General features: G+C 44.4%; 1 protein-coding gene across 3 annotated transcripts in view; it reads right to left on the bottom strand.

The window, feature by feature from the left end:
- The window catches only part of GNL2 (G protein nucleolar 2), a 30098-nt gene that overhangs the window by 9102 nt on the left and 6923 nt on the right, over nt 1-14073 (bottom strand). The window contains exons 2-9 of one of the 3 annotated variants that reach the window (XM_027109060.1): nt 12375-12474; nt 12073-12257; nt 8047-8113; nt 6763-6921; nt 5441-5554; nt 1815-1943; nt 994-1098; nt 43-201 (exon numbers count right to left, since the gene is read on the bottom strand). In XM_027109060.1, coding sequence (XP_026964861.1) covers nt 43-201; nt 994-1098; nt 1815-1943; nt 5441-5554; nt 6763-6921; nt 8047-8113; nt 12073-12164 — 825 coding nt within the window. In that variant the 5' untranslated portion in view covers nt 12165-12257; nt 12375-12474. The remainder of the gene's footprint in view (nt 1-42; nt 202-993; nt 1099-1814; nt 1944-5440; nt 5555-6762; nt 6922-8046; nt 8114-12072; nt 12258-12374; nt 12475-14073) is intronic. The other 2 variants (XM_027109058.1, XM_027109059.1) reach the window with 2 other exon arrangements.

Raw genomic sequence — 14073 nt, 5'->3', positions numbered from 1 at the left:
TGCAGCACGTCCCAGTCTGAATTCTCACAAATCCTGGCTTACCTTCAATAACTTCCCTGTTCGGAAAGCTAGCTTCTCAAGAAAGTCCTCAGCGTTCTCCCAAGAATCAATTTTGTATGTCTTGCTGATATATTCTGGCTTTGCTCGTTCAAGTACGGCACCAATGTGGTCTTCAGGAGTCTTAATTTTTTCAACTTGAACCTAAATGTTCACAGGAAAGCTCTTGCTTACAAACTTGATTATGGGAGGAGTGAAGTTCCCAGTGTTCTCTGTAACCATATCTGAAAACAGGTTTCAATGCCTCAAAGCAAGCGGGGCCTGGCAGGAGCTTGGCCTGGAGGTGGCGAGATGCAGTTGGCTGAAAGGAGCGCCATGGACAGCCGACCGCAGCCGCGGAGCCCAGAACTCAGCTCTAACCTCGGCTCACCACAAACTGACAGTGTGACTTCCGCAAGTAGTTTAAACTGGAACCCTTCGTGCTACTGACTTGCAGAAACGGTTAAAAGTCCACCCATCCCAGGACACAAAGAGAAGGGAATAGTTTAAGAAAGAAGGGGAGGAACCGCACAGGATGCATAGCCAGAAGCACTGGTTAAGGTTAAGTGGAACCATTTAAAGCTCTCGGTCGTCTTCTGAAACAAGTGAGGAAATGACCGAGTTCCAAAATGACTCAACCCATAAACCCATGAAGATGAATTATCTCTAAACATAAACAGGCCCTGCTTCCCTTTGGAGCCCGTGTGTAAACGACAAACTCTTTTGTGGGATGACATTGACCAGATATGCCCACGGTTCCACTAACTCCTCAAACAGGCTTAAGTGGAATGGAGAGACTGCCCTGTTCAGTGTCATGTTCCTCAAGTTTGGTCAGACAGGCTGACCCCAAACTGTCTGCTGAATGAGTAAAAAGCAAAGGTATCCAGAGTTCCCCACAGAACGCTGGCCCCAAAAGGCAAACAAAACAAAAGAGCCTCTCGGGACCAAAATACTCACGACTCCTTTCAGCACAATGTCCGTCTCTGAGTCCTCAGAGGGGTAAACCACACCCGGACAGTCGATAAGGAATATCCGGCGCATCAAGGTAATATACTGCCAGACCTAAAAAGCAGAGACTTCCCCAGGTCAATCCCTGAAAGCGATTTCACAAACCCCTGATGCTCAAGAAACTAGAGAGGGGGTAGCGGTCAGAGAGGAGCAGCCTGCTGCGTGATGAAGCTCCAAAGCTCCTCTCTTTGGGCCGCGCATGAGGCACTTCCACGAGGCATAGACCGTAGTTTCCAACAGCTAAGGGTCTAAAAATAATGCAGAAGCAGGATCTCCATCTAGTATTGTGCAATAATGTCCAGTAAAGCTTTTTCTGATTTTTAAAAGTACTCCTGGAAGCTTAATACTGCTTGGCCCCTGTTCCTTTCAGCAGAACCATGGTGTGCCCCAAATACCCTGTGTTCCAGGGTAGGACCCCCAACTAACAGAATCTACCCTAAAATTGAATTTTCTTTCTTAACCCAGGCACCAAATATTCTTGGGTTAGTTTTGTTTATCAAAGCAAAAGGCTGCAGTGACAATTTAAAACAGACTCAAACGGCACATACCGAACAATGCCAAAGTCAGGCAGTGGCACACAAAGTACGCTCAGTCTTATCAAAAAGGGCAGAAACAGCTCCAGGACGTTGCCAACTATTATATGGAGACTAAACTCCCAATGGCGATCTTCACCCAAGAGAAGCAGAGAGACATCTCCACGTCCTGAATTATCACCCTCCATGGAAGTAAAGTAAGTCAAAGCAAATAAGACCCCCTCGAGCCAGACATACCTTTGTTTCACCTGCAATGGGGGCCACATTGCAAACTTTCTTGGAGCGCAGTGTGTTTATGACAGAGCTCTTGCCAACATTTGGATAGCCAATGAAACCCACGCTGATCTGTTTCTTGTCAGTGTGCAACTGTTCAAAAAAAAAGAATACACACCACATACACGCAGAGTGAACATCCCATGGGACAAACAGGTTGTGTTGCTTTGCTACCATAAAGAATACAGTACAAAACTATTGCTACGACTTGATTTAAAACCCAGACACGCACCACCTGCATAGTCTGAGTGGGCTGCGTACACATACTCTTTAAGAAATCAGAGGTGAGTCAGCTCCTCGGTCACTCACGTGAAATTACTGTTGAATGTTTTAAGGTTAAAAGTACGTAGGCTGAGAAACAAAGGAAGAAATAGCTTGTTAGTCATCAATTTAGAAGAACACCATCCCCTGATAAAATGTCTTCGGGGAAGAGAACCTTAGCAGATGCAGCAACCGGCAATCCCACGACCCATCCCTCCTCTCCTCTGCACAAGATATTTTGCATTTTCACTGCTAAAAGTAAACAACAGAAGAAAAGAAAGGCAGCTTCAAAAACTAGATCACTGGGTGAAAGTCTCAAAGAGGCAGAGCTCAGGAAGAGCCTACAAACGGATGGGGACTTCTGACTAGAGACGGTGGACTGCACATCCCTGCCCACCTCGCTCCCTCCACAAACTCCTCTGGAACCACAGCCGTGGGAATTAACACACACACACCCATAGAGCCAAACATATAAAACCAAAGCATGCGCTGGAGATGAGACAGAACAAACTAATGTGTGATATTAACAGAAGACCCGCAGTTAAAAAGTAGTATCTAACTTGGCCCCACTACAAAATATGAAAGCTACATGGCTGCAAAGGTAGAAAAACTAAAAATGCAGCAAATATACTGCCAATGAATCAGGAAAGACCTTGGGAATCAGCAGTACAGACTCCTCTAAGGGTGGGACTGAAATCCAGAAGACTGACCAGTGGACCGTCTGCAGAAATAGTCACACCTCTCCTTCCCCTCCCTCGCCTGGCATGGGTGCCCAACTTCTCTACCCCAGAGCCTTAGGAGAGATAATGACTCTTTTGAAACCCTGCATGTCTGAAAATCTCTTTAATTTTCAGACCTGAAAGGGACCTAGATTTAGAGATAACAGTAATTGAAAGCAAGTGTTCCCAGAGTGATTAGTTGAAAGTCTAAATATTGAATAGGACAACCCCAGCCTCCTACTCCCACTGAGTTCCCAGAACCCTGGCAGCCAGGTCTATATACGCCCAAGCTGGAGACAGGAAGACTCCTTTCTAGGGAAACTCACAGGCCCAGGAGTAAAGACCTACAGACGGGACTTCCCTGGTGGCCCAGTGGTTGGGACACTGTGCTTCCACTGCAGGGTACACGGGCTCGATCCCTGGTTGGGGAACTAAGATCCCACATGCCGTGCAGTGCGGCCCAAACAAAAAACAAACAAAAAACCCACCCTACAGACACTGACATCTAGAGTGTCCCCCAACAAAACACTGGGTTTCTGCCCAGTCACCTACAGTGAAATCTCTCATTCAACAACCCCACTCCCTGCATAAAGCCTCTCTAGCCTTTTTTGGTGGCTCTCTCTTAAATGAGTGGAGAACCAAGAATAACCAGACATCTGAAGTGTGACTCTACTAGAAAAGACAGAAAAACAGCAACTTGGAGGAAACAGTGTCAACGTACGGAAATGTAGAGGAAAATTTCCAAAAACCACTATCATTGTTCTCAGAGACAGAGAAGCCAGTGCATCCGTGAAACAAGAACAGGCTATAAAAGGGAGCAGGGCAATTCATAAACAAGAGCTTTCAGAAATTACAAATTAAAAGTGAGACGCAAAATACAGTTTGCGATAGAACAGCTTAATGATCAAGTCAAGGAAACTTCCCAGAAAACGGGGTAAAATGTCATAAATGTACTGAAACAAAGAAAAGATAAGAAAATTCAAGAATCGGGAATTCCCTGGCGGTCCACTGGTTAGGACTCTGCGCTTCCACTGCAGGGGGCACGGGTTCCATCCCTGGTAAGGGAACTAAGCTCCCACAAGCCGCGAGGCAAGGCCAGAAAAAAAAGAATGGAAATTCAAGAATTAAACCAGGACATAAAACCAAATTCCTGAACAAGAACAGAGATGAATGGGGGCATATGGCGTGGGGTGGTTTCCAAAAAACAGTACAGGACAAATAACGGACTAAAAGTCCCGTCCATGCCTAGCTCACTGAACAATAAAAGACCCACCTTAAAGCACATCATTGGGACACTGTAAAGCAGGAACTTTTTTCAAAAAGATCTCAGCCACAAAGGATTAGGAGTCCGAACGGTCTCAGATTTCTCAATGGCAACATTGGAAGCCAGAAAACAATGCAATGTGGTGTCTTCAGCATTCTAAGAAACGGTGTGAGGGTAGGATGAAGACATTTACAGAATGCAAGGTCTCAAAAAATGTTCCTTCTAAGCACTCCTTTTCAGAAAGCTTTTGGAAAACAGGTTCCATCAAAAGGAAGGAGTAAACCAAGAAAGAAGAGGGATCCAGTGAACAAGGACAACACAGGGAACAGCCATGGCAATCCCCCATTCAGAGGACGGGGAAAGGAAATCCCAGGAAGACCCGGCAGCAGCCTGGGCAGCAGCCAGTCCACCTGGAAGGGAGGCGCCAGACACTCTGAAAGTTCCCACGCTACCAGAGGATTTGGTGATATGCCAGTGACAAATAAAACGGAGCTAATTAACACCAGATAAAACAGAAGGTCCTATTAGAAAGGAATTAAAATCATAGCATTGTGGATCAGCAAGGACTGACACTTCAGTCATAATAACCTAAACACTAAATGAGTAATAGTTTAGCCAAATGTCGTACAAGGACAGAGGGAGTGGAGAGGGAGGACGGGGGTAAGAAACCTAACCCTCATTTTCCATAGTAGGAACTTAACAAATACGTAAAACTGAGGGGGGTGTGCGATCAAGAAACAGATTCATAAGCATATATAAAAAATATGGAAAAAAACACCAGAAGTAACAGCTATGAGTTGGACGAGTTCCTTCTGGGAAGTGGGGAAGGGTGGGACAGAGGACAGGTGTCCTTTGTTAGAAGCCAGGTAGGATTCAATGAACACACAAATACAAAGTTGCAGGTACAGAACATGAAGCTGCGAGAACACGTGCTTTCAGGGCCTCCCTGAGGAACTAGCATCTGACCAGGGATCCGAGGCTGGGGTTCAGCAGGGTGCCTCCCAGGCAGAGGGAAGAGAAATGCACAGCCCGGGAGCCCAGAGTGGGGATACACTGTGGGGAGGGGGCCCGTCGTCATCATTGAGCAGAGGGTGGACCATCCGGTGCCAGGGACACGGCAGAAAGGGAAGCGACGTTTGTCAGGGATGGGGGTACAGGCTGAGCTACAGAGTATTTCAGAATCCCTGAGGCTCTGTGAGTGTTCACATCTCCAGAACACACTGTCCTCACTACCGAGAAGATGTGGAAGGTGAGGCTGGTAACTCTCTGACACACCCTGGGAAGAGAAATTCTCACACAAACCCACAGCTGTCCAACTCCAGGGGGGACAGGTCAGGTCGCAATACCTTTCCAAACTGCCGCAGAAGCTGAATAAATGCTCCTTTGCCAAAGGAGTTAGTAAGACTTGCGTGGAAAGCAAGCGTCGGGTAATCTTGGGAGAGGATGGCAACCCATCGTTTCTAAAGGGAGAAAAGAAAAGAAGCTGGTAAACTGTGAGCTGTTTATTTACAACATAGGAAGAACCAGAGCTTGAATAACAGGATGGTACTTCAAATACACAGTTGTCTAAGGAAGATGTTAGCTGTAAGTCTTTGAAATATTTTTTTCAAGTATGACAGTTGATGCTTTGTCTTTTTTTTTTTTTAATTTATTTATTTTTGGCTGTGTTGGGTCTTCGTTGCTGCGCGCGGGCTTCCTCTAGTTGTGGTGAGCGGGGGCTACTCTTCGTTGTGGTGTGCAGGCTTCTCATCACGGTGGCTTCTCTTGTCACAGAGCACGGGCTCTAGGCCCATGGGCTTCAGTAGTCGTGGCATGCAGGCTCAGTAGCTGTGGCACTCGGGCGTAGCTGCTCCAAGGCACGTGGGATCTTCCCGGACCAGGGCTCGAACCTGTGTCCCCTGCATCGGCAGGCGGATTCTTAACCACTGCGCCACCAGGGAAGCCTGTCTTTTGTCTTATAAACACAAAACAATATTCCAAAAATGCCTTCACTGCTACTAAATGCAACTAATGTAACATAATGTGAAACAGACCTGGGGCCTCGGCAGCCGCCTCTTCTGAAGGGCGCACACCATTCATCCCATGGGCACTACAGCTGTCCCACTGCCAACCATCAAGGGTCAAAGGTAACTGCCCAGGACTTCCCTGGTGGTGCAGTGGGTTAAGAATCCGCCTGCCAATGCAGGGGACATGGGTTCGATCCCTGGTCCGGGAAGATCCCACATGCCACAGAACAACTAAGCCCGTGTGCCACAATCACTGAGCCTGCGCTCTAGAGCCCGCGAGCCACAACTACTGAAGCCCGCACGCCTAGAGCCCGTGCTCTGCGAAAGAGAAGCCACCGTGATGAGAAGCCTGCGCACTGCAACAAAGAGTAGGCCCTGTTCGCCACAACTAGAGAAAGCCTGCGTGCAGCAACAAAGACCCAACACAGCCAGAAATAAATGAATTAAAAAAAAAAAAAAAGGTAACGGCCCATCATCAATGAAGCTGATTTTAGTTTTGTTTTCGATGAGGACACTTGAATGACTACACCCTCAATAGTGCAACACCTTAACTGCTGCCCCAACTCCTAGAGACCACGACACTGACTTATTCATGGGTAACTCAGAGCCTGCAGAAGCCGTGTGGCCTTGGTCATCTGTTCTGCATTAGCAACTGTACTTACCGTTGCCCAGGTTGGAACAAGGTCACATTTGTTAAGAACAAAAATGAGGTGTTTCCAAGGTTTCTCCTTTTTCAAGTAAGTCTCAATGTGAGGGGAACGGGTACCCATTGGATCTCTAGCATCAAGAACTTGAACTACAACATCTGATGAATCTATCACCTGCAAATTCAAAGAGGCAAAAGTGACTTGCTACAGAAGTACAGGGCAAAATGAAAGAGAGAAGACATTTAAGGGAACCTGGGAAAAATAAAGCAACAATAGAGATAACCTCTCAACAGTCTTGTGAGGAGAGCAGGTGGTAGCCAATCTCAAAGCCCAGGGATCAGTACTCAAAAAATTGTTTTCATCCTGTGAGTATCTGAAACTTGTTGAATTCCAAATAGAACTAGCTTGCATGAAACCAGTCTATTTCACGACTGCTATGTATTAGTGAGCAGAACCATTTACTTCTTTTTTAAAAAAATATTTTATTTATTTATTTATTTGGTTGCACTGGGTCTTAGCTGCAGTTCGAGGGCTCCTTAGTTGCAGCAGGCTCCTTAGTTGTGGCATGCGAACTCTTAGTTGCTGCATGCATGTGGGATCTAGTTCCCTGACCAGGGATCGAACCCAGGCCCCCTGCACTGGGAGTGCAGAGTCCTATCCACTGCACCACCAGGGCAGTCCCTCATTTACTTCTTAGACCTCTAAGCTTCCATGTTATAGATTTTGAGTATTTTACAAAAAAACTAAAAAATTTTGTGTGCTTTCGTGGTACTAGTTTCCTATCATGTTATATTTAATTACGTGACTATGCTTGAAAGTCTTCGTTACCGAGAATATTACTTGAGTGCAGACCTAAGACTCAGCCAGCTGAAGAGAACTAGACCGGGACTCAGGAGACACAAAGCCTCTTGTACTAACTACCTGGGTAAGCTGGGGAAGGTATTCAAGCTTTCTAGACTTGAATTCTCACCTGTAAAATGAGAGGGCTGGACTAAGTAACTCAAAAATGCTCATGCAGCTCTAACCATGTATAATAAATCTCAACAGGAATATCATTTTAGCAGGTAATCCAAAGAAATATTAACAGAGAATATGTGAATCTATGCAATGTGGTTGTTACTATTATATGAGTAATAAAAAAATGCAGTTATCTAGAACAATGGTAGTACGCGCACGGACACATCCATCCTGGAGGTGGAATTTGTATTGACAGAGCTTCAATAGAGCCAAGTCAGTTTTCTCATATAAGATCATGAAAGCCAAAGGAACCACTCAGTGAGACAGAATTTAAAGTCTTACCTTGTAGAGTTCACCCCATATTCTTTTAGACTGTCCCTTTTTATATATCTCTTCTTGGGCTTCATTTCTAAATAAGAAAAGACCCAAAGTGAGCAAACGAAGCACTATAAAGATTAAAAGGATGTTTTAGGGAAAACACCATGTGCCAAGGGAAAGCGGTATCAAAACTAGTATCAACATCACTAATTATTAGAGAAATGCAAATCAAAACTACAATGAGGGGCTTCCCTGGTGGTGCAGTGGTTGAGAGTCCGCCTGCCGATGCAGGGGATATGGGTTCGTGCCCTGGTCCGGGAAGATTCCACGTGCCACGGAGCGGCTGGGCCAGTGAGCCATGGCTGCTGAGCCTATGCGTCAGGAGCCTGTGCTCCGCAACGGGAGAGGCCACACCAGTGAGAGGCCCGCGTACTGCAAGGAAAAAAAACAAAAAAACAAACCTACAATGCGGTATCACTTCACTCCGGTCAGAATGGCCATCATCAAAAAATCTATAAACAATAAATGCTGTAGAGGGTGTGGAGAAAAGAGAAGCCTCCTACACCGTTGGTGGGAATGTAGATTGGTACAGCCACTATGGAGAACAGTATGGAGGTCCCTTAAAAAACTAAAAATAGAGCTACCATATGACCCAGCAATCCCACTCCTAGGCATATATCCAGAGAAAACCATAATTCGAAAGGATGCGTGCACCCCGATGTTCACTGCAGCACTATTTACAATAGCCAGGACGTGGAAGCAACCTAAACATTCATTGACAGAGGAACGGATAAAGAAGATGTGGTACACATATAGAATGGAATATTACTCATCCATAAAAAGGAATGAAATAGTGCCATTTGCAGAGATGTGGATGGACCTAGAGATTGTCATATAGAAGTAAGTCAGAAAGAGAAAGACAAATATCGTATAATATCATTTATATGTGGAATCTAGAAAAATGGTACAGATGAACTTATTTGCAAAGCAGAAATAGAGTCACAGCAGTAGAAAACAAACTTATGGTTACCAAGGGGGGAAGGGCGGGTAGGATGAATTGGGAGATTGCGACTGACATATATACACTACTATGTATAAAATAGATAACTAGGGCTTCCCTGGTGGCACAGCGGTCGAGAGTCCGCCTGCCGACGCAGGGGACGCGGGTTCGTGCCCCGGTCCGAGAAGATCCCACATGCCGCAGAGCAGCTGGGCCCATGAGCCATGGTCGCTGAGCCTGCGCGTCCGGAGCCTGTGCTCCGCAGCGGGAGAGGCCACAACAGTGAGAGGCCCGCGTACAGCAAAAAAAAAAAAAAAAAAGAGATAACTAATGAGAACCTACTGTACAGCACAGGGAACTCTACTCAATGCTCTGTGGTGACCTAAATGGGATGGAAATCTAAAAGAGTAGATATATGTATATGTATAACTGATTCACTTTGTTGTACAGCAAAAACTAATACAACATTGTAAAGCAACTATACTTAAATAAAAATTAAAACAAAACAAAAACAAAAACAAAAAAACAAACAAAAAAAACCCAACTAGTTGTAGACGGACCAAAAACTGACTTAATTTAAAAAATAACTATATCCAAATGCCCATTGACAGATGAATGAATAAAAATAAATGTCATGTATACATAATGGAATACTGTTCAGCAATACAAACAAATAAAGTACTGATACACGATACAACATGGATGACCTTGAAGACATTATGCTAATGAGATAAGCCAGATACAAAAGGACAAATACTGTACAAGTGCACTTACGTGAAGTACTATTCAAGAGAGAAGTCAAACTCATAAGAGACAGAGAACAGAATGGTGGTTGCCAGGGGCTGAGGAGAGGGGGGAATGGGGAATTAGTGCTGGATGGGTACAGAGTTTCAGTTTGGGATGATGTGAAAAAATTCTAGAGGTGGATAGTGGTAATGGTTGCATAGCCATGTGAATGTACTTAATGCCACTAAATTGGATGCTTAAAAATGATTAAACTGGGACTTCCCTGATGGCGCAGTGGTTAACAATCCACCTGCCAATGCAGGGGACACGGGTTCGAGTCCTGGTGCAGGAAGATCCCACATGCCGCAGAGCAACTAAGCCTGTGAGCCACAATGACTGAGTCTGTGCTCTAAAGCCTGCAAGCCACAACTACTGAGCCCGTGTGCCACAACTACTGAAGCCCACACACCTAGAGTCCGTGCTCTGCAACAAGAGAAGCCACTGCAATGAGAAGCCTGCGCACCGCAATGAAGAGTAGCCCCTCACTCGCCGCAACTACAGAAAGCCTGTGCGCAGCAACGAAGACCCAACACAGCCAAAAATAAATAAATAATTTCTTAAAAAGATTAAAATGGTAAATTTTGTTATGTATATTTTACCACAATAAATTTAATTTTAAAAAAAGCAACTATAATTAGGCAGTCTGTCACAGAGAATTATGAAAAGGAATCTGAACCATAATCCACACTCCACAGCTCCCACGTAGAGTGAAACTTTCTTGATAAGGTTGAGAATCTGCTCATTTACTAGCCTCAGAGACATTTACCCAATGTCCCTGGAACAAGAATAGTTTTGTTTCTCCTCCACTGCCGACTGTACCCTTTGGAGGTGGAAAAAATTCAAATCAGCAAAAGCATACAAGTCCAAATAGTTCTAAGAATAAATGAACTCGCTGCCTCTTTTTGCTTGGCCTCGAGTGCCTTGACATTACCTCTAGGAGGCCCAGGGCTAGCGATGGACCGAGGACAGCACCAAGGCAGTGGCACTGCAGGCAGGGGACAGCACCTCTCCGCTAGGGCACCTCAGGAACACGTGAGGGAGAACCAAGAGAACTAAACTGGTAAACCCTTTCTGGAGGGTAATAAGGCAGCCGCCTATCAAAAAACTGCATATTCTTCAACGGCATTTCCCCTAAGAATTTATCTTTGGGGAACAATTAAGAATGAGAAAGAATTAGTCACATTGATGTTTTACCTTAGAGTTGTTTACCATAGGGGAAACCTCTGAACAGCATAAATGTCTAACCATGGGACTGGCCACAACAAAAACCTACTCTGACATGAAACATTATATCACTGTTGACTAAGAACTGACATGAAAAAATATATTATTTTTCTTTTGTTTTGTTTTTTGTTTGTTTGTTTGTTTGCGGTATGCGGGCCTCTCACTGTTGTGGCCCCTCCCGTTGCAGAGCACAGGCTCTGGATGCACAGGCTCAGCGGCCATGGCTCACGGGCCCAGCCGCTCCACGGCATGTGGGATCTTCCCGGACCGGGGCACGAACCCGTGTCCCCTGCATCGGCAGGCGGACTCTCAACCACTGCACCACCAGGGAAGCCCCTGGAAATATATTCTTAATAATTTAGAAAAATATATTAAAATAAAAGCAAGTTAAAATACAGTCTTAAAGTATTATATTTATAAATAAAAACATCCAGAATAATGTATATATATACATATATATCCTTAACTGATCCTTGATCTTCTTTTGGGTATGAGCCCCTATGAAAGTATGATGAAAGTTATGGATCCTTCTTCTCCTCCCTTTCTCTATAAACAACAAAACTCCACTTCTTTTATGCATGTACATAAATTTTCCATATTATCTTCAGAGGGTCACGGAAACCTCAAAGGCCATCAGTGAACTCCCCCCACCCCCAGTGGTCCAGAGGAAACCCTGATATTCACCAAAATATTAACAATGCTTAACATAAGTAGTGGAATTATGAGTGCTTATTTTCTTTTTGCTGTATTTCCAATTTAACTATATTTTAAAAATTTGTCTATGATAGAATACACTGTTATTATTATGAAGAAAGTGTTATTTATTTTTATTTGGGGGGGAATTAAGAGACCAATAGTAAACAAGCCACCTTAAATTATCTTTAGTCTGGCCCCAACCAGTTTCACTAATTTTTCTAGTCTAAGGGAAGATCTCCACCTATGAGATACATCACCGAGCTTCTTGCAGGTAAACAACTGTAAAGAAGATGTCCATTGCAGAAGAGCAAATGAGGAGATATGCGTGAACTTTAAAACTGTACCTCACACCAGTGTCTTCAGCTACCAAGTCACGATCCTTCCCCTGGTCATAGCTCTCAGTGGACACTTCTGCATTTTCTATAAGTGACTGCATATCACTTGCAAATAAATTTGGTCGCTTCCTCTGTGCTTTAGGGCCAAATGTAGTTTCAAAGCTTTCAGTATCAAGGATGTGCACCTTTGAGTTCTAAAGAGAAAGGAGAATTACAGGTAACACTAAGCAAAGCACTGAGAAAAAGCAAAAAGTTCAAAACCTATCTGGGAAAGGCTTTCTGCTTTCATTTTTGCAAAGCTCAACCCATACCAAAATCTACAACATGGACGCAGCCTGACTTCAAATCAGAAATCCTTGTTTAAATAGCAAACGCACTTGTTTCCCTGTTCTGAAGGCTCTGTAAGCTTTCCTGGAGAAATACAAAATACAAATAGTCAAAGCAAATATGAATAGCTGGGTGTAAGACTTGCCAAAAACTCTGCTTTATTTCATTTATCATAAACTTTAGTCAAATGTAATTACTGCTACAACGCTGAAAATTAACTTCTTTTTTCTGACCTTTTTTTTTTTTTTAAGCTTTCTAACAAGTGCATAAAATTCGCCAAATTCACAGATTTTTGTCAAGGATGATCATGCTCAAATTTGTGAGGTTTTTTTTAAACCAACTGTAGGGCCTCCCTTGTGGCACAGTGGTTAAGAATCCGCCTGCCAATGCAGGGGACGCGGGTTCCAGCCCTGGTCTGGGAAGATCCCACAGGCTGCGGAGCAACTAAGCCCGTGCGCCACAACTACTGAGCCTGCACTCTAGAGCCCTCGAGCCACAACTAGTGAAGCCCGCACGCCTAGAGCCCGTGCTCCGCAACAAGAGAAGCCACCACAATGAGAAGCCTGTCACCACAACGAAGAGTAACCCCCGCTCACCTCGACCAGAGAAAAGCCCGTGCACGGCAACGAAGACCCGATGCAACCAAAAAAATAGTAACAATAAAATAAATAAATTTATAAAAAAAAAAACCTACTGTAAATGCCAACTTTTTCTTGGAAGTTAATTTCTTTCGTGGCTAAAAGGAATTGCTTGCTTTGTAAGATGCATTTTAATTTCAGATAACATTTTTCCTAATTTAGGTAACGTTTTTATTAAATGCACATGCAAAGTCTTCAGATGAAAAACATCTAGCAAAAGTCCAAAATAATAGTTTAGATGTGATAAAAGGAAGCTGATCCTAACTAGAACTTGATGTGCCTGTAAAGGAGTTACAGGCAGAGGAATTTTTGAAACAGGATGAAAGTCAAACTCTGAGTTAGGATCTATCACGTAACAGTATGTTAACAGCCGGCAGAGAATATCCTCAAAAAAAACAAACACCCTCTGCCCCCCAGTACAGGCTCCTCTGTAAGCACCAGCTACGAAACACGGAAGAGAGAACAACCCAGTGGCTTCTGAACTTAACAGACACCTCTCCAACTCCTAAAGATCCTTAAGCTATTATCAGAGTCTCTAACCCATCTCTCAGTTTAGTTTTACTCACTACGCTCCAACAAGGGAACACCCCCAAACAGAACAGTCACGTTTTACATGAGAACTAGGTTCTAATGTCACTGGGAAAATTATGATCAAAGTTATCCTTGAAAATCTCTCAGCCTATAACATACAATATACCTGGACCTGTGTCTATAAACCTGTACCTTAGTAAGTACAAGGTGGTAATATGTCTATACACTAAAATATAGAGACAATATAAGTTACAGTATTTCCACTGTAGTACTGCTACAGAAACATAGTAATTGTAATGCACACACAGGTGAATGTGCAAAAGTTAAAAGCATATCTGGGGCTTCCCTGGTGGCGCAGTGGTTGAGAGTCCGCCTGCGATGCAGGGGACACGGGTTCGTGCCTCGGGCCGGGAAGATCCCACATGCCGCGGAGAGGCTGGGCCCGTGAGTCACGGCCGCTGAGCCTGCGCGTCCGGAGCCTGTGCTCCGCAACGGGAGAGGCCACAACAGTGAG

This window comes from Aethalodelphis obliquidens, unplaced genomic scaffold (assembly GCF_003676395.1).
Source record: "Aethalodelphis obliquidens isolate GAN/ISIS:26980383/991018 unplaced genomic scaffold, ASM367639v1 scaffold9, whole genome shotgun sequence".
In the NCBI taxonomy this organism is placed as follows: domain Eukaryota; kingdom Metazoa; phylum Chordata; class Mammalia; order Artiodactyla; family Delphinidae; genus Aethalodelphis; species Aethalodelphis obliquidens.
Note: the sequence above shows the minus strand (reverse complement) of the source record. Positions and strands in the feature narration are given on the sequence as shown.